Source organism: Schistocerca serialis, chromosome 4 (assembly GCF_023864345.2).
Source record: "Schistocerca serialis cubense isolate TAMUIC-IGC-003099 chromosome 4, iqSchSeri2.2, whole genome shotgun sequence".
In the NCBI taxonomy this organism is placed as follows: domain Eukaryota; kingdom Metazoa; phylum Arthropoda; class Insecta; order Orthoptera; family Acrididae; genus Schistocerca; species Schistocerca serialis.
In genome coordinates this window covers 7,591,287-7,611,992 of record NC_064641.1, presented here as the reverse complement: position 1 = coordinate 7,611,992, position 20,706 = coordinate 7,591,287, and the positions used below count along the sequence as shown (strand labels likewise).

General features: G+C 40.0%; 1 protein-coding gene across 1 annotated transcript in view; it reads right to left on the bottom strand.

The window, feature by feature from the left end:
• Nucleotides 1-349: 349 nt before the first annotated feature.
• Nucleotides 350-20,706, bottom strand: part of LOC126475057 (uncharacterized) — a 93,788-nt gene continuing 73,431 nt past the window's right edge. Inside the window, exon 6 of the mRNA XM_050102608.1 lies at nt 350-3,628. Within this exon, the coding sequence (XP_049958565.1) occupies nt 1,069-3,628 (2,560 nt within the window). The 3' untranslated portion in view covers nt 350-1,068. The remainder of the gene's footprint in view (nt 3,629-20,706) is intronic.

Sequence of the window (20,706 nt, the reverse complement as noted above, 5' to 3'; positions counted from 1 at the left end):
TATGTTACAAAATAACACTCCGACAACAGTTCTAGAGTAAGCATTCCTTTCAGTCAATAATTACAATAGTAATGTATTTATTACAATTAATTCAGCTACTGTTGCTGCTGCTGCCCTTACTGTCGCCCTTGCCACTGCAGACAGACAATGATGAGAACAATCTGTAAGCACCACATTCTTTTGTTTTTGACACCATGCAAGCACAATTAGGTATCATAGGAAAATGTGGAACATTGTGCATCAGCTGCTAACATCGCCCCTAGGCTACTGTTATTGGTCAGTCACAAAGATATTTTATTTGGGCTATAAAATATTTTTTCAAAAGCGTATAAATATCAGATCTTAAGTCTTGTATTAATATGAACATTTAGTTTAAAATGAAGTTACACAAAGTAAACAGTAGATTACTTTATAACAACACATCAGATCAGACTTCTGTTTCACTTTTACACTACCACTTACTTTCAGTAAATCAGAAACAAAATTGTAGAACACTGGAAAGTAAAAATATATGATACTTCAAACTTTGAATGAATATGTTAGCTCACTTTAAGAAGGAACATAAGAAAATGGTGTGATTCAAATAATTAGAGTAAACACAAAGGAATTTCCATTTCTCATAGTAGAAGCAATAAAGGTTCAGCACTTTACAGGAGATTGAGCAACACATACCACATCTTCATTGGTGCATCACACACTGACTTCTTACTTTTGCATGTAAATTTGCCATTATTTTACACTCCTCATACAAATTCTGGTTGTACACTATATACACTAGCCTGTTTTCAGCCCAAATCTCCCGCAACACAAGTATCACTTACACTTTCAACAATGCTCTGTTGTTGCAGAATTTGATTCAATAAAACATACGAGAATGTCCATACAAAGAAATGAATGGGAAATTTGCTTAATTAGAGTGTATGTAACACTATAGCTACAACTTTTTCCCCTTAAGTTACAATGAAACTGCCAGACATACTTAAATAAAGTTTCACCAGAAGCGCATAAAATTCTGATACATGAGTGCTCCAAAGCTTAAGACACTAAGTTAAGTTTCCTCATTGGAAATCAAATGCATTGGGTTATATCACTTTGATTCAATCTATGTATAACAACATAGCAAGGTTTCAATTGTTTAACAAGGTCATCTACTCCTAAATGGCTTTGGTCTTTCACCACTGCCACTGTTTCGAGTGACTGTGCACTGCTGTCATTGGTGCTATGGTTGTCATTTTCTTCTCTTTTAAAAACTATTTTACCAGGATTTTGTATCCGTTCTAACACTATTCTTAAATCTTTCAATTTCCGTTTCTTCTCTGGGATATGAATACATTTATCTTGCTCAAGCTTTTCAGGCCTAATACGTGAAGATCTCATATTCTGCTTAACATTTGCCAGTTTACTGTGTAACTGTTGATCTGGCTCACAACTGCTGCAACATTTCACTGCAGATTTAGTGGCTGTAGAACGACGTGTAAACATCCTTGTTGGCTGGTAAGTGGTGTTTATAGGTTTTGCAACTTGAGTAGCTGCCTGTGATGAATCTGTACAGGTGTCGCTACTCGTCGCATCCTGCACAACGGCACTGCCCGGACGTGGATTCACTGTACTTGTAACTGGAAGAGAAATTTCTAGACCTGAATTAGATCTTTTCCTTTTACCACTCACTTTTTCAGAAATTACTTCAACATCTTCATGAGAAAGAGTGTTGTTATGTCCATTCATACTTTCTCCACTGCTCTGCTTATCAGTGTTTGCACACAACTCCTGTGAAACGCTTATATGGGAGGATGGTAAATGTGCTTTCCACCTTTGAAGATTGGCAGTAAAACTCCTGTTCACATCTGTAAGTTTCTTGCTGGCAATCTCTAAAAATTTATTAAAATTATTAATCATGTCATCATACGCTTGTTTCTGGTGAGGCTTACTGTCTAATTCTTCTTGAATACACGTTATGCGAGTTAACATGTATTTTGCAACATTCTCTGCTGCCAACAGATTTTCTTTGAACCAGTTTATCTCTATGGCATCTATATTACTTGAAGGCAATTCTGGACAGGTCTGATTCACAACACAAGCCTGTGGAATCTCTCTCATTGAGGGCAATTCTTGGCAGGTCTGATTCACAACACGCCCCTGTGGAATTTCACTCCTCAAAGGCAATTCCGGACAGGTTTCACTCACAGCTTTAGCCTGTGGAATTTCTCTCCTCGAAGGCAACTCTGGACAGGTCTGATTCATATCAGCAGATTGCAGAACTTCTGTGTTCGAAGAAGTACCATTAACTGGATTGGAGGAATCTGGCAACACATCAGTTAATATGTTTTTTAACACACTGGTAGCCTCTAAACTGGCTGTACTGGAAGTGAGCCCACTTACTGGTTTATTTTGTGGATATTTTTTTGAATGATGATCTGTAAGCAAACTATTAAGCATGCTTTGGTCCCTTGCCAACGATGTAGGTGCTGAAGGAACTGTTCCTGATGGACAATCTGGTAATAAAGAGTTATGTATGGACTGCTGTTCAGCACTTACAGAACTAAGTGATTCACTCACTGCCAAAGGACTATGTTCAATATCCGATACTCTAACAGACTGCAATGCAGTAGGACTTCTCACCTGAATATACCTACTTTGCGTTTTTGATTTTGTATTTACAGTAGATTTTGCATATGTTTTTGCTGTACATGCAAGTGTTGCCGACATATTTTCAGAAGTATGACCATTTATGTTGGATTGATGTGGGGCTGCGTTGTTTATGGTGCTGTTATGGGCAAATTTAATACTGTTCTCAGGTTTTTCTTGCTGTTGATTGGGCTGACTTGTTACTGCATTGGTATCGTGATTCTGTACATAGTGTGGTACTTTACTAATCTGACTCGACTCCTTTGGTATATAGTGAAGGCTGGCACTATTATTTACATACACGGGCACATATGCGCCACTACTCTTCCTTACAACTACCAAAGGGGATGTTCCACTCTGAAAACGAAACATTGGATTTGGTTGTTGTGATACTGAACCAACTGGGGGACTACTGTTAAGAAGTGCACCTAAAGATAGTGAATCAGCTGGCGAGTTCTGCTGAGGGAATCTTATAACTGAAGTACGGTGTGGGATATGGACAGGTGGCATCACAACTACTCGCCCACTAGGTATAATCTGATTATTACTGAGAATGTTAGGTCTTATGCCATGATTAAGAAATGGAAGTCCTGCTGTTGGTTGTGAATTAATACTGGAAAAATGAGCCTGATTGATGAGTGGACCTACACCAATGTATGAGATGTTATGAGAAGCCATAGAAGCATGTACTCTTTCTTTGTTTGAATTGCTAGCAGCACCAGTTTGTTCACTGCTTACTATTTCTTCAGAAGCTGCGCTGTGAGTAAGAGTTTTTTGTGTGTCAGCTGACGTATTTTCAGTTTTAAAATCTTCATTTGAGTCCACAGTAATGTTCCTCAACATTTTCATTACAGATGCCTTGACTCTTCCTGCTTTGATATATTCTCCAAATGTAACCTCACTAGGCATGTTGCTCTTTAAACGGGGTATCCGCCGCTCGACAGTAGGTCCGCAGCAGAATTCTTGATTATGACCTGGGGTTTCGTTCTCTTCATCTCCTTTCCTATGGAACCACAAAAGAACAGTGTTACTGATTGCTGCAACAGGCATATTTCTGTTCGAGTTCAGGTCATCTCATATAATCTATTGTGAGTAAATAAAGGATGAGCAAACACTACATCTTGCTATGTGTACAAAGTGTCTCACACAAACTTCACAATCTTCCAGGCAAGTAGGAAAGAATAAGCTGACAGTGACAGATTCGTAACAGTGTGACCAATTATAGAAAAAAAGTATGTAACCACGCACAGCCTATCAGAAAATATGAGTACTTACTGCTGTCTGTGAAAGTACATATTTTTTGTAACACACTTCAGGGTGCCCTTGAATGAAAATATGGAGAAGTGTACAAAAAAAATTACGGTAAGACGTAGTGCTCACCGCAACACATTGGAGAGAGCACTGCAATGCCCTAGCTCGTCCCTTGCAGGGACAGTAAATTCTAGCATAAGCTAGATAAATAAGAATACAGTAAATGTATTCAACATGTGCAAAAACTGATTTGAATGGACCTTGCCCGAATAAACTGGCATCATCTTTTATAATCAACATTCAATAAAGTTCTCACAGAGAGAGGTGCCCCAAAACAATCTTCATTTAAGTTCATGAGCACTGGAAAAAAACAAGCACGCCAAACAACTTTTCAGAACAAGGCAGGTCTCCTCCTCTTCTTTGGTACCAAGTTCATTTTGAAACAACCTCATCTACGAGGTGCATAAGGCCTCCGATATTTTTTCTAATTAACTACTCACCCGAAATCGATGAAACTGGGGTTACTTCTCGACGTAATCGCCCTGCAGACGTACACATTTTTCACAACGCTGACGCCATGATTCCATGGCAGCGGCGAAGGCTTCTAAAGAAGTCTGTTTTGACCACTGGAAAATCGCTGAGGCAATAGCAGCACGGCTGGTGAATGTGCGGCCACGGAGAGTGTCTCTCATTGTTGGAAAAAGCCAAAAGTCACTAGGAGCCAGGTCAGGCGAGTAGAGAGGATGAGGAATCACTTCAAAGTTGTTATCACGAAGAAACTGTTGCGTAACGTTAGCTCGATGTGCGGGTGCGTTGTCTTGGTGAAACAGCACACGCGCAGCCCTTCCCAGACGTTTTTGTTGCAGTGCAGGAAGGAATTTATTCTTCAAAACATTTTCGTAGGATGCACCTGTTACCGTAGTGCCCTTTGGAACGCAATGGGTAAGGATTACGCCCTCGCTGTCCCAGAACATGGACACCATCATTTTTTCAGCACTGGCGGTTACCCGAAGTTTTTTTGGTGGCGGTGAATCTGTGTGCTTCCATTGAGCTGACTGGCGCTTTGTTTCCAGATTGAAAAATGGCATCCACGTCTCATCCATTGTCACAACCGACGAAAAGAAAGTCCCATTCGTGCTGTCGTTGCGTGTCAACATTGCTTGGCAACGTGCCACACGGGCAGCCGTGTGGTCGTCCGTCAGCATTCGTGGCACCCACCTGGATGACACTTTTCGCATTTTCAGGCCATCATACAGGATTGTGTGCACAGAACCCATAGAAATGCCAACTCTGGAGGCGATCTGTTCAACAGTCATTCGGCGATCCCCCAAAGCAATGCTCTCCACTTTCTCGATCATGTCGTCAGACCGGCTTGTGCGAGCCCGGGGTTGTTTCGGTTTCTTGTCACACAATGTTCTGCCTTCATTAAACTGTCGCACCCACCAACGCACTTTCGATGCATCCATAACTCCATCACCACGTCTCCTTCAACTGTCGAAGAATTTCAATTGGTTTCACACCACGCAAATTCAGAAAACGAATGATTGCACGTTGTTCAAGTAAGGAAAACGTCGCCATTTTAAGTATTTAAAACAGTTATCATTCTCGCAGCTGGCGGTAAAATTCCATCAGCCGTACGGTGCTGCCATCTGTGGGACGTATTGACAATGAACGCGGCCTCATTTTAAAACAATGCGCATGTTTCTATCTCTTTCCAGTCCGGAGAAAAAAAATCGGAGGCCTTAGAACTTGAATACACCTCGTATTTTCACCACATGTTCCTCCCACAACTACAAACAAAGAAAAGATCCACCACTAATATGCAATCATTACCATATATGCTACTAAAACATCATGATTGATTAAATGAAACAATGGAAAATCCAGGCTGGAAAGTAACAATATTAGGAAGGAAAGTTGCTACTCACCATACAGCGAAGATGCTGAGTCGCGACAGGCACAACAAAAAGATTCACACTATTATACCTTTCGGCCATTAAGGCCTTTGTCAGCACTACACACACACACACACACACACACACACACACACACACACAGAGAGAGAGAGAGAGAGAGAGAGAGAGAGAGAGAGAGAGAGTTTTTTGTGTGTGTGTGTATTGTGACAAAGGCCTTAATGGCTGAATGCTATAATTGTGTGAATCTTTTTGTTGTTCTTTCGCAACTCAGCATCTCCACTGTATGGTGAGTAGCAACTTTCCTTCCTAATATTGTTACATGATTGATTAAAACTATACATTACAAATTTTAATGGCCTTAATTGTAATATAATGTAATAACACTAAATGATAACCAGTTTCAGTTGAGTAACCATCCTCAGATCATGATTCACTATATGTGGCAGCTAAGGGCAACTAACTCAAGTGTGTCTCAATTTTACACTGATTTACGTGAAAACTACAAAACACGATTTCTCTTTAAAAAAAATAAAAAATAAAAAAAATAAAAAAATAAAATAAAAAACTCTCCAGCGTGGTGGCTGGATGAGATACAGGCACACACAATCACACTCTAAAACAAATCAATCTGTTTGGTCGCCAAGTTGGCACGTTTAGTGATGCTGTAGACTGCAAAACTCACCTGCTTAATTTTTGCTGCACGAATCCGCACACCCGCAGATGGTACATGCGTACACTTTGAATGAAATGATATGCCAGGAAGAGGTTGGTTGGCCAGCAAAGAAGTACTAAACTTTTCTGATAAAAACAGACTATGCAATTGAGGCCCTGTAACTTATTGTTCAAAATAAAGAGGTATGTGCAGCACACCAGAATTCAAGGAGCTTTCATGGGAGCCAATAATTGCGAGTAGTCATCTTTTCACCTTGCTCCGTATGAACTAATGACACCAGTGGGAGATGAAACAGGCAAGCATTACACCCACACGTTCAATGATGCCTCCAAAAAAAGATTCTGTACAGCAGGACTTCATATGGTACGATATCGATGTACTGCTTGGTACCATTCACAAAAGATTCTCCACTACTATTACACTTACCCGGGTTCGATTCCCAATACTGGCTGGGATTTTTCCTTGGTGGGAGGACTGGAATGGGGTGCACTCAGTCTTGTGATTCAACTGAGGAGCTGTCTGAGTGAAAAGCAGACAACAGCTGGGAGCGCAGTGAGCTGACCCTATGCCTTTCCATACCGCATCCAGTGAGACCACTGGCTGAGAATGACACGGCCATCGGTCGATTGTGGCTGGTCCGTTAATGTCAGAAGGCAGAGCTTTGCTTCTTTGCCCCTTCAGGGACAGGGATGAGTTCATCCTGTTGGGACCAAAGGGTACCTCTCCCCTCACACAGTGTTTTACTTTCTTGTTTCGCCAGAGGTGTCCCTATGACAACCTTCTAGAACATTCGAGAGACCACTTTTGTCCCTCTCTGTGACACAGCTTCCACCCACTTCTCCTGTGGCCGTTCTTCATCTCCTCATGTAACGATGGCCAAACATAGCTGCCTTGCACCCTTCCAGGATTCTGCTGTTCTCCTTGACTGAAAATTCCATAACACTCAAACCAAAAGTTGAGTTCAGATGTGGATAGCATCAACCAGTTGCAAACTTCCTGCAGTATATTTTACAACCAATGATAAATCAACTTATGTTTTCAATCAACTTCAGGGATTACATTTTTTTCCCCTTTCTTTCTTTCTTTCTTTCTTTCAGAAATGAGTGTGGACAGTGAAATAGCCTGTCACTGTAACAGGAGGACGAGGAGGTTAGTGTTTAACGTCCCGTCGACAACGAGGTCATTAGAGACGGAGTGCAAGCTCAGGATGGGGAAGGAAATCGGCCGTGCCCTTTGAAAGGAACCATCCCGGCATTTGCCTGAAATGATTTAGAGAAATCACAGAAAACTTAAATCAGGATGGCTGGAGACGGGATTGAACCGTTGTCCTCCCGAATGCGAGTCCAGTGTGCTAACCACTGCGCCACCTCGCTCGGTGTGTCACTGTAACATCTCAGAGTACATTGTTAACCACAAAGCATAACTTGAGTAATATACAAAGATTTATCAAAGTGTGACTGTTAATGTATAAAACCAGTAGGAGACTACTCGTATGCTAACAGTCATTCTTCAGATATTTACAAGTTATGCTTAGCAATGATGTTGTTGTTAACACTGTAATTAGACACCACTTATAGAGTAAATTTGATCTGAAGATAGTTTCTAGTAAACCAAAGCCAGTTATCTTCTAGTGTTATGTCATAACACAGGGGACAAAACCATTACAATTTATAATAAATAATACTGATCACTGTGTCTCCTTCAACTGAAAATTAATACTGAATACTAGACTGTAGCATTAACCTAGAACCTTGTCTTTTGCAAACAATGCTCTGAGTGACTAAGTTAGCTGATGGCACAGCTTCATTCCTGCCGGTACCACTCTTCTACTTTCCAGTCTTCAGAACGAAAGATTTCTTGTGCACTTAGCAATCCTGGAAGACAGAATATCACAGAGCTTAGCTGCAGCCTATGAGTGGCCTCCAGGATAAAGGTGTCACTCTTCAGCAGAGCCTATGCATTTTGAAAGTTACTGATATGTTAAAACTATTTTCCAGACTTTTAGGAGGTGGCTAAGGCACTATAGTGTCTATTATTCCTTACGGAAACAGTCTGAAGGCCAAGCCTTAGAGATATCCTCAACTGGTCACAGGTACACACTATTGTTCACAGTGGGACTGAACGTTCTAACGATTTCATATATGATGAAAGGATTGCATGAATGTATGGCGATGTAAAGAAATATTTAATTCACTAAAGGTGGCAGAAATTTCATTGTAATGGGGCACTCGAATTCGATGATAGGAAAAGAAAGAGAAGGAAAAATTGGAGAACACAGACTAGGTAAAAGGAATAAAGGGGAATAAAAGGAATAAAGGGGAAGACACCTGGCAGAATTTTGCATAAAAAAATTTAATCATATCTAACACAACGTTCAAGAATCATGAAAGAAAATTGTTTACATGGAAAACACTTGTAGATAGAATAAGGTTTCATACACATTATGCAATGTTAGAAACAGATTTTGAAATCAGATTTTTAAACTACAAAACACTTCAAGTAGCAGATGTGGAGTGACTAATTATGTACTCCACATTAAAACTGAAGAAACTGCAAAATGGTACAAGATTAAGGAGTAAACTAGATAAACTGAAAGTGCCAGTGGCTGCTGGGAGTTTCAAAGCAAGCATTAGGCAATGATTGATCAAAACAGGGAAAAGAAATACAACGGATGATACATAGATAGTGTTGAGAGGTGAAATAGTGAAGGTAGCAGAGGATCAAATAGGCAGAAAGACAAGGTAAAAAGAGAGCGATTGACAGAAATGCAAAATGGCTAGGCAGGAATGGCTAAAGAAGAAAACGTAGGCAGGAATGGCTAAAGAAGAAACACTAAGTTGTAGACGGACACGACTATGATATTACATATAGGAAAATTAAAGAAACCTTTGGGGAAAAGGGAAGCATTTGTATGAGCATCAAGATCTTAGATGATAAGCCGGTAGTATATAAAAGTGGAAGATAATAAATACTACAGAAGGGGAATGCGGAGTAGATGAAGATGAGATAGGAGAAATCAAAACAGCAAGAAGAATTTGACGGAGGTCGGACAGATGCCAAAATGAGGCATCTGGCTTAGAAGACATTCCTCGTAATTACTGGGATCCTTGGGAGAATATAAGGTGACAAAACTATTCCATCTGACATGCAAAGATATATGATACAGATAAACACTCTCAGGCCTCAAGAATAATGTCATAAACTTAACTGCAATGAGGACAAGTGCTGATTGTTGATGTATGTGAATATTACTGAATTAACAGTTTAATAAGTTATGGTTGCAAAACAGTAACATCAACTTTTTACAGCAGAATGAAAAGACTGGAAAAATACAAAAATACGCAAGACAATACTGACCTCATCAATTATCTTGCAAGATTGTCTGGAAAAAAGCAAGCCTACATTTACAGCATTCATAGATTTAGAAAAAGCTTTTGACAATGGTGACTGGAATACATTTTTTGAAATTCTGAAAGTAGCAGGAGTAAAATACAGGGAATAAATTATATCCAATTTGTACTGAAGCCAGACTGCAGTTATAAGGGCGAAAAGAAATTTATGGCACAACTTGACTAAAAGTTGGGATTGCTTGCTAGAACACATTCTGAGGCATTAAGGAAGAGTTGGTAATGAGGGAAAGGGGTGTCTTTGGTTCACCTTCACTGCAATATTTTCTATGTGTTCTCTCCAGTTTAAGTTACTCATAATTGTAATTCGTAGGTATTTAGTTGAATTTATGGCCTTCAGATTTGACTGATTGATTGTGCAACAAAAAAAGCATTCATGTGGATGACCTCACACTTTACATTATTTAGGGTCAGTTGTCAACTTTCACACCATGCAGATATCTTATCTAAATCATTTTGCAATTGGCTTTGATCTTTTGATGGCTTTACTAGACAATAAACGACAGCATTATTTGCAAACAACCTAAGACAGCTGCTCAGATTGTCTCCCAAGCCACTTATATACATAAGGAATACCAGAGGGCCTATAAAACTACCTTGGGGAATGCCAGAAATCACTTCCGTTTTACTCAATGGCTTTCCATCAATTACTATGAACTGCGATCTCTCTGACAGGAAACCACGAATTCAAGTGTGTAACTAAGATGATATTTCATAAGCATGCAATGTTATTACAGGCTGCTGGTGACGTACGGTGTCAAAAGCCTTCTGGAAATCTAGAAATACGAAATCAATTTGCAATCCCCTGTTGATAGCACTCAACATTTTGTGAGAGTAAAGAGCTACTTGTGTTTCACAAGAAGCTTGAGCACCTAATTCTACCAGTCTCAAAAGAGTCTTTTGTCGGCCCACATTACAGTAAAATTTTTGGAGGGAAAAATGGAAGTCAAAGCTGATTTGGGGCTCTGACATTCACCACACAAGTACCCACAAAGGAGTTGAGAGCATGTGGGGAAATGTTAGGCAGAGGTTAGACAGAGAGTACTTATATAATTTAATAATGTTCAGCTTATATTCTCATGATTTAATAAAGTCAGGAAACTTCCCTAAAACTGTAATTAAAAGCATGTTTGTGACATATAAATATGAAAGATAACACTTTGAGAAGCAGTTTAATAGTGACTAATACCTCATTTGCTTCATTAATTACGATATCCTGAGAAAGAAACCGAAAAGCCATCTAGACTCTTACATAATACAGATTGATACATAATCTGACAAAATATTTAGCTTCAGAAGCTACAAGTTTGTAAGAAGTCATTACCTTTTTATACTTTACAGCTGACTGTAAAGCTTATAGGACGGAGTATATACAACGCACTTTAAGTCATGATGAAACAGTTATGTTGGTCGTTGAACACAGAAATTGTGTCTAAATTCATATAGTAAAACACACTTAATTCTCAAAACTACTGACACTAACATCCTAATTGGTTATTTGTAATATTGAAACAATTTAGAAAAACTAAAAATTCGTTTTCAGGGAAAAGTGGACATTAAAGTATCATAAAACCTGCATAAATAGAGTTCCTTGTTCTGTTAAAAACAGTAATGCTACATTCTGCAACTCACCCATCTACTGTAGCGGTGGGTTGAATAGCACATACTGCAGCACAGCACTGTGCTTCTGCAGCCAGCTACACAATGGGAAAGTGATTTCCTGTCACAATACACACCACCAGAACAAGTATAAATGCTCCCCACTCAACCATTAGCAACGCTTCAGACTTTCAACAGCGTCTTCAGTCTCCACATCAGTCATTGGTCAAATGCATGGCCAAGTAACTAAAGCCTCATCAAGCAAACAGCACGAATTAGGCGAACAAACTGTTCTACGAACCATCAGCTAGTCCTAATGAACCTGGACTTCAAACAGGTACTTCCAAGGCAGGTCACCCATTGGGCCAAAAATGAGGCATCTGCATTCCCCTACCAGTCATCTTGACATGTGTGCAATATTTACCACTGAGCAGTATCACCATACCTGCTGCAGAACTGACTCCCATTTTGCATCACCAAGGCCGCATGTCCCCAGCCAATGTTATGCTGTCTCAGCATTCTGCTGCCTCAACATACTCACTCACCGGAGTCATCAACCTTCTGTATTGAAGCAACAAATAAAAAATAATGCTACTGTTCAGTAAGCATTCCTGATCCTGTGTTTGCCAAGGTACTGGAAGTTCCACCCCACAGCTTCCACACATTACATTCTATGATAGACATGTGCATCTAGCAGCTCTGGCATCAGCAAAGGAGTGAACACACACACAACCACATTACAAGTGGTGTCAGAGGAGCTGGTCAATATGAGTAACATCACGGAGTGATGATCTGCAGCATCACTTCAACATAGTAAGTGAAAACTGACTTTTTATGTTATTGGTGTTGGTTCCTTTCCTATTGTATTATTCCAATTTACTGTGGTCTCAGACTTTGCAATGGACAAAACATGGGTGGAATAAGTTTACCTCTGTAGAGGCTGTTCAGACTTTGTTGAATCAGATGGTACAAACGTAGGAAAACACTACGGAGATGCGCAAGGAGTTAGATGCATTAAGACAAGACAGGTTCCCACCCAGTATATCAGTATCCATCCTATACCCTGCTGCTACCCTCATTTCTCCTTTTACTGTAAAGACAGGAGAGGTTATTTTAGCTTTATTAGAGAACTTTCTAACTGCCGCTAAGCTGAGGAATTGGACCCAGGAACAGCTTTAGAATATGGCAAAATTATGTATGGTGAAGATGATGGAACGTTTGGAATGTATCATGAGTACTTGAGAAAGCTGACATTTGAAATTCTGAGGTGTGTGTGTGTGTGGTTGGGAGGAGGGGCGGCTTGGCATATTTATAAAGAAGAGAAATTGCAGTAGATATGATAGGGAACAGCTGAGCAACATCACAAAAACAGATAGAAACCCTTGAAAACTTTGTAAATACACAGGAGTTGACGGAAAGCGATAACACCAAAAGGCTCCTTCTGCGAGAGGCACAATAGAGGGCACTGAATAAAATCTTTATATGGTGGTGTTAGTCAATGTGTCAAGAAAAGTACAGGCAGGGTTTCCGAAGAAATTAGCTGAACCCACAGCAACTGCGAAGTTACTGGAAGAGATTGACACAGTGATACGAGTTCAGGATAGAAAAAGAATTGTAACTGTGGATGTTCAATGTTACAGGTGTGGACAAACAATGCACATATGCTGGATGTGCCTTGAGAGACAATGTAGGTAATGTGGACAAATAGGGCACCTGGAATGAGACTGTAGGCGAAAGCCTAACAAGGGGTGTGACAGGTGAACATAGGATGAGAATAGCAGCCTACCATTAAACCAAAATGGGGGTTCTTGAGCGACTGCTTAGTGCTCCCAGTGAATATAAACACAGCAAAATCTTGTGCAGTAGCATAATTTTGATCAGATAGCTTATTGGATGGAAGGTAGCATTAAGTTACAAAGGTTTGCAGGTGTCAGTGGACCTCATGGGGGAAAAGGAGGTTGGGCCCACAACAATACATTCACTGTTTTCAATGGTACTTTAGTTTTTGGGTTGGGGCAAAAAATTTCTGGGTTTGTATGGAAGTTTTGCCAGGTATAGGTGAGGGTTACTGTGCAATCTTAGGGTCATGCTGAAGTTGATTTGAAATGGACACAGTTGAACTGGATGTAAATTTTTCCATCTATGTTCTATAGCCGAGGACATGAACTTCTGCAAAGCAGGTCCCACACAGCCACCTAATCTGTGTGCAGGGGCTCTTTGAATTGACTCGTGAGGCAACATGCCACAAGGTACAGGGCAACTCCTGTGGGTTAAAAAGGGAAATAATTTGTTCAGGGTGTATACGTGGACAAGGAAAAAAAATTCCCGGGTTTTTCCCGGATTTCCCGGTTAAAAATACTTTCTCCCGGGTGAAAAAACACTTTTTCCGTATTAAGTGACAGTATACTCTTATTCGGCACTGTAAGACTCATCAATCCTTTGAATGTTAATGGTTTTATATACCGGAGTAGAACTTCTCGGCACTTTAGAAAACGTAACTCAGGGGGAAAAAATACATTTTGAAAGACCTTTGATGTACAGCAACATGTACACTGCATATTTTCATATTACGAAGGTATAAATTCGAATTCCACCAAACACTGCATGTCACTTTCCAAAGCATTGAAATCGAGATTGCGACATGCTTTTGTAAGCCAGTCATAGCTCATGTCACATGATCTCGCCAGCTGATGACAGCACAGGACACGTGATGTAGTTAGCCAATAGCAAGCTCACTCTTAAGTAGCGCAAACACACAAGTAAGAAAAGTTAACGGTTTAAATTAATATACATAGCATTCACCTATAGTACTGGTCTCTAAGATTAATAAGCTGGAAGAGAAGCTAAGCTTCCACATATAATGTTGATCTATTTTGCGCTTGTTACACTTTAAGATACATCACACAGATGTGCCAGTAAAATTTTTAATAATGACGTAAATGTCTGATCTTCTGGGCCAGAAATTCTTCTAAATGGTCGTCCTCAAAGAGTTGATTTTTAAATGAGAGTCAAATGCTTGGTGATTTAAGAAATTCATCGTACATTCTCGTACATAGCTTATCTTACATAAAAGGAAACCGCCATTCGCAATATTTTCCCACGACCTGTTAGAAATAGGTTCGTTTTAGCAGTTGCAAGATAGCGCCAGATAACAAGCGTCACCGCAATTGCGCAGCTACGATGATGCAGGAAGCCCATATGTTCGTACGTGTAAAACATTAAAAGATTTTACATTATGTCATAAAAGAAACAAGACATCAGAGGATACTTCAAGAGCGTCGGAATTTCATGAACCATACTAAAACGCATAATTCGGCTTAAAATGCACATTCGTATGCAAATTTTCTTGGAGTACCAGTACTGTATTATCTCGTGTTTGGTTCTTTATTATGGTATAATGCCATACGTGCACTTGAAATGCAGCGAACAGTTGAAACTAGCAAATAGTGTGAAATTAAACATTTCGTTTCAAATAAATTGAATGCCTCAACAGAAAAGATTAATAAAAGCCAAATCTCTTTAGCAGACTGGTCAAAATAACTTCATTGTTATCCGTTTTGTTATCATTTAATGTGAGAGCAATAAATGAAGAGGAAACAACAAAATCACTAAACTTAAACACAGGTCATGTGGAGACGATCCACCGCCCCACCACAACTCAGACTGCTCTGTGCATCAGCCCCAGATTTACTAATTTCCGAACCGGGGCGATATTAAGTAGTGGCGCCCAGCCACACATCTGTAACAAGAAGCAGAAGATACTACTCATACGTGACTCAACTGCGCATGCGCAAGAGCCCGCCCGCAAAGGCTAAAACGAATCTAATTTAAACAGTTGTCACGCCACGCTCATCGGAGGCAATTTGTTGTTACAAAGCATTGCGTAGTCTTCCTTAAGCCTATGACACACTTTGCTGTTGGCAGATGCTTGTATGAGCACTGTTTTGTTGTTGTATACGGCGCATTTCCTTTGCAACTTTATTTTTTATTTTCTTTCTTTCTTTTTCTCCTGTTCATGTTATGTTGTTGCAGTATTATTCTGCAGTAGCGGGACACAGTAATATCCTTTGTTAGAGTATTGGTTCTTACCAGTAAAAATAACATAAATTTAACTGAAAACTAAAACAATGAAAAATTCCCCGAATTCTAAACAATTCCCGGGTTTTTCCCGGTTTTCTCCCGGATGAAAAAATTCCCGGTTTTTTCCTGGATCTCCGGGGTCGTGTACACCCAGTTGTTTGTTAATGTATTAGGAGTAGTAGAGCCCCCCCCCCCCCCCCCCACACACACACACACACACACACACACACACACACACACACACACACACACACACACACACACACAAGATAATAATAATATATGACAAGTTCCTGGACCCAAGGCTATTGCCAGGAATGTAACAACCGAGATTTCTGGATACCCCAAGATAATCAATAAGGAAATGATCGATACTATAGTGAAATATACAAACAAATATATTCAGCTCAAACCAGAATTACTGATTATCAGAGAGAAAGAGACAAAAAAGAAATGACGAGGAGTCAAATACTATCACTCCTTGGGTTGCTTTATCTCTTTGGAATGAGGAAAGCTAACCACACCAATGTAATGGAACTGTGGAATACCGATGGATTGGGAATCGAAATTGGAAGAGCTGTGATGAATTACAAGCTGTTTCTATACCTGCTGCATTGTATTCGTTTCAACGATAAAAGCACTAGCGAAGAGAGGTGAAGATCTGATAAGTTAGCCGTAGTACGTTCGATTCTGGACGAGTTTGTAACCAATTGCAAAATTGCCTACAGCATCGGTGAGTTCGTAACCATTGATGAGAAACCTCAAACTTTTTATGGCCATTCTGGATTTGTGCACTATATCCCCAACAAACCTGCCAAATATGGCATTAAGATGACATCTTGGGCTGTCAGGTGTTCTGATGGGTGTCAGCGTTGTTCTCGCACAAGAATGACGCTGATATCTGGCACAACACCTGACAACCCAAGATGTTATTAGATTGCCGGAAATGCCTGAAGCGTTACATGGCATTAAGATATTTGCACTTTGTGATGCAAAAATATTTTTTACAAGCAACCTTGAGTTATATTGTGCAAAGCAGCCCGAAGGACCTCGTGCAGTATCAAATTCAGTGTTGGAAATAGTTCACAGACTTGTAAGTCATATTGAGGGATCCAACAGTAATATAACTATGGACAATTGATATACAAGTTGCCCCTTGGCTATATCGCTATTAGGTAAAAGGCTTACATGTATTGGAACACTCAGAAAGAATAAACAAGAAATTCCCTTGGAGTTCCTGCCTAAGAAATATCAAGTACCTTTCTTCGGATATAAAAACGATTTTACGTTGATTTCGTATGTAGCAAAGAAGAACAAGGTTGTTGTTGTCAACTATGCATGATCCAGGTACTATCGATGAAGATTCTCGAAAGCCATAGATTGTGTTAGATTACAATGCCACTACGGGTGGTGCCGAAACAGTCACCCAGATATGTGGCACACATTCGGTGGCTCGTGTAACAAGAAGGTGGCCTTTGCTAATCTTTTTTGCTCTAATGGACATTGCTGGTATCAATGACCAGAACCTTTTTTACTCAAATTTACAAAATCAAAAGGTTGTGAGACGAGTATTTCTGAAGAACCTGGCTTATGACCTCACGAAACCACATCTAATAGTAAGAGCCAAAATTCAGAGCCTTCCAAAATACGTATCGCTGTTCCTTCAAAGGTATCAGACAACATCTGAGCAAGCTGAGAAGCATTCTGCTAAGAAACGGGGATGCTGTGCTATTTGTGGAAAGGCCAAGAATATTAACACAACAGTAAAGTGTGACTCTTGTAATAGTTTTGTTTGCAGGAAGCTTACGAGTGTTAGTTACACCTGTGAAAAGTGTCAAGTTACACCTGCACACTCAGATGACTAGTGATTTGAATCTTGACATCTCTTAAATTGCTAAGTAGTGAACATGGCCTATCTGTAAGCTGTTATAATATGGTTTCCGTATGTATTCACTATGAATATATTAATTTTCAACTACGATAGCGAAAAATACATTTTCAGAACTATGTCATTTATGTGCTTTGATGTATATCAACTTTTCTAAACAAAGTATAACTAACAGCCACGTTAAATAACTTAACATTCTTTCCCACTATAAGTGAGCAACAGTGTATAGACATTTCTTGGCTAGATATAAATTCTTTTTTCTTAGTATTTTCCACTGTGCCCATAATAAATTATCTGTATTAATTGCACAATAAAATTTGTTATTTCAATATTATTAATATAATTATGAGTGATACTATAGCTAACCTTAAAAACAATAAACTAATTAATATAGATACTAGTGTGAGAGCATATGAAAATAACTACTGAACTGAAGAGTGAAAGTGACGCACAAAATGTGCTGTGCAACTGCTTGTGCCAAAAAAACCACGCCTGCCAGAGGGTTAATTACACTGAAGCACCAAAGAAACAGATACAGGCATGCGTATTCAAATACAGAGATATGTAAACATGCAGGATATGGCACTGCGGTCAGCATGCCTATATAAGATAGCAAGTGTCTGGCGCAGCTGTTAGATCGGTTACTGCTGCTACAATGGCAGGTCATCAAGATTTAAGTGAGTTTCAACGTGGTGTTATAGTCAGTGCACAAGGGATGGGACACAGCATCTCCAAGGTAGCGATGAAGCGCAGATTTTTCTGTACGGCCATTTCACGACTGTACCGTGAATATCAGGAATCCGGTAAAACATCAAATCTCTGACATTGCTGCGGCCGGAAAAAGGTCCTGGACAACCCTGCAGGATTCATGGTGTCAATTCCTTTGAGCACTACTTCAGACATTAGTCAAGTCCATGCCTCATCGTGTTGCGGCACTTCTGTGTACTCACAGAGGCCCACAAAATACTAGGCAAGTGTACCAGTTTCTTTGGCTCTTCAGTGTATTTCATCACTGTATAAAACAGTAGCTTAAATTTATTAGTTGTGCCTCTCCTTTTGCAAGCAAAACTTTTTTTAAGATTTCCATTATTAATACTTTCAAAATGACATTAAAAAATAGAAAAGTTCAGGAATTACTTGAAGGGAACGATTAAGGACTAGGATTAAATTAGTCTATGGATAATTAGAAAGAGTCGGGAAATGAAAGATCATTAGAAATGTTTGTCAGGGACATTATGAAGTTAATAGTTGTAAAAAATGATATGGCTGGAACAAACAATTGAATCTCCGAAAACAACTCTTTAAAAAATGACTGGGCAAGAAACAGCGATGTGATCAAAAATGAGTTAGATCAAATTTCCAAAACAAACAAACAAATTTCTGGAACAATAAAACTGCTGAAATGAACAGTCAAACTGCTAAAAGCAGTGATGCTTCCAGAAGTGAGTTAAAAATTAGCACAAAACAGCTAACGTACTTTCGCATGTAGAAACAGTGAAAGAGGTAGCAGTCGACACCTCACATGTGGAAGCAGTGACAAGTGCCATTGATTACAACATCCTTGCACATGTGCAACACATTTATAGTGAGTTATGTGGCATACTACAAAAATCAAAAGGTTCGAGGTTACAGCTTGTGACATTACCTGAGGCAAATGTAGAGTTATACTGTGACGCAGCAGGAGGAAAGATACGCCCATTTGAGCCACAGCAATTCAGAGCACAAGCAATAGCATCAATGCACAATCTGGCACCCAAAAGTAATGGGCACTGTCAGATTAGTCAAATGAAGCTTTTTATGGCCACATAAAGACTGCAGAACATTTGTGTGTGTCAGAGGAATAAAATCACGTCTGAGCACCATTACGTGAATTTCTTCCACCAAATCAGTGTTTTGAATGCAACTGCCTGCTGGTATCATAGGCCCACACACAGAATCAGCAGGTTATAGTTATTGCCTGAGGTTCACAAGGTAGCCTGAAGCATCTCCAATTAAGGACATCATGGCAGAAACTGTAGCGCGAACATTTTTTCGTGGTTGGATTGCCCAGTTCGGAGTCCCGCTGAAAATTACAACTGATCAGGGACAGCAATTTGAAGGCTACGTTTCCAGAGCAGTGGCCATATTATTAGGTACAACACACATACCCCGCACTACTGCATACCATCCCACAGTATAGATGAGTGTCTTCAGCACCATAAAAGCAGCATTGAGATGTCACGCACCACTGAACTGGTCAGAGACACTGCCTGTCATGCTTTTAGGTCTATGATCATCATTTAAGAGTGATTTGAGGAGTACAGTAACGGAACTAATATTTGGACAAACGCTATGCCTACTGGGAGAGTTTTCACAAAACATGGTGGATGACACAATCACCACCTCAGACTTCACCACCCAATTAAGACAGCATAATTATATGTGAGCTGAGGTCAACAGTGCCTAGAAACCAGTCAGAAAGACCTCCTTTTTGTGAAGTGAGATGAGTGCACACATGCTCTTACGCAATGGTACAGTTTGTAAGCCATTGCAGCCACCGCACAATGGACCATATCTGATAATCAGTATGAAGCAGCGATACTTTCCGCATAATGATCAACGGCACACTCGCGACAGTCGCACTGGATTGTATCAAGCCAGTGTTTCTGGATGCAATAGACATAACAAAGAGCATGGGCTGCAAACTTGAGACGAGAGAAGAATCAGCAACAAGAGGTGTTCCTGTACCCGATGACCACCACGGTGAACCAGGCACTGCATCGCTGAGACTGACGTCGAGAATCACTAACCCATTCCTGTTAGAACCACTGACTCACATGGTGCACCACCCAGTTTCAAGCAAGCAGTAGTTATGGGGGTTGGAAGGCACGTTAAATTCAACCTGTGCTACCATTAGCAATAAAGAGGGAGTCACGTAGTGGCCTTTTCTGATGTTTTGTCCCAGCAAATGTACAGTGGTGATAAACGTTGCATGTGGTGGCAGTTTCTAGGTGTACTGATGTAGTTGTTTCAATACCTACAAATATACTGTTTCTCATTGCATTAGTAATTTGTGTTGTGTATGTATTTTGTCATATTGAAAAGGAAACCTCAGAGGGACACGCACCCTTTTATCTCAGAGGGCAAACACCATTTATATCTCATGTCCTGTGGCGGAGACAGGGGTCTCGTTGTAGTGTCACTATTTCTACCTTAGTTTTCTGTGCTGCATCTGTTCTTCTTCTGCCCTGTCAAACAGTCAATATTATATCTCTCTACCAAAATTAT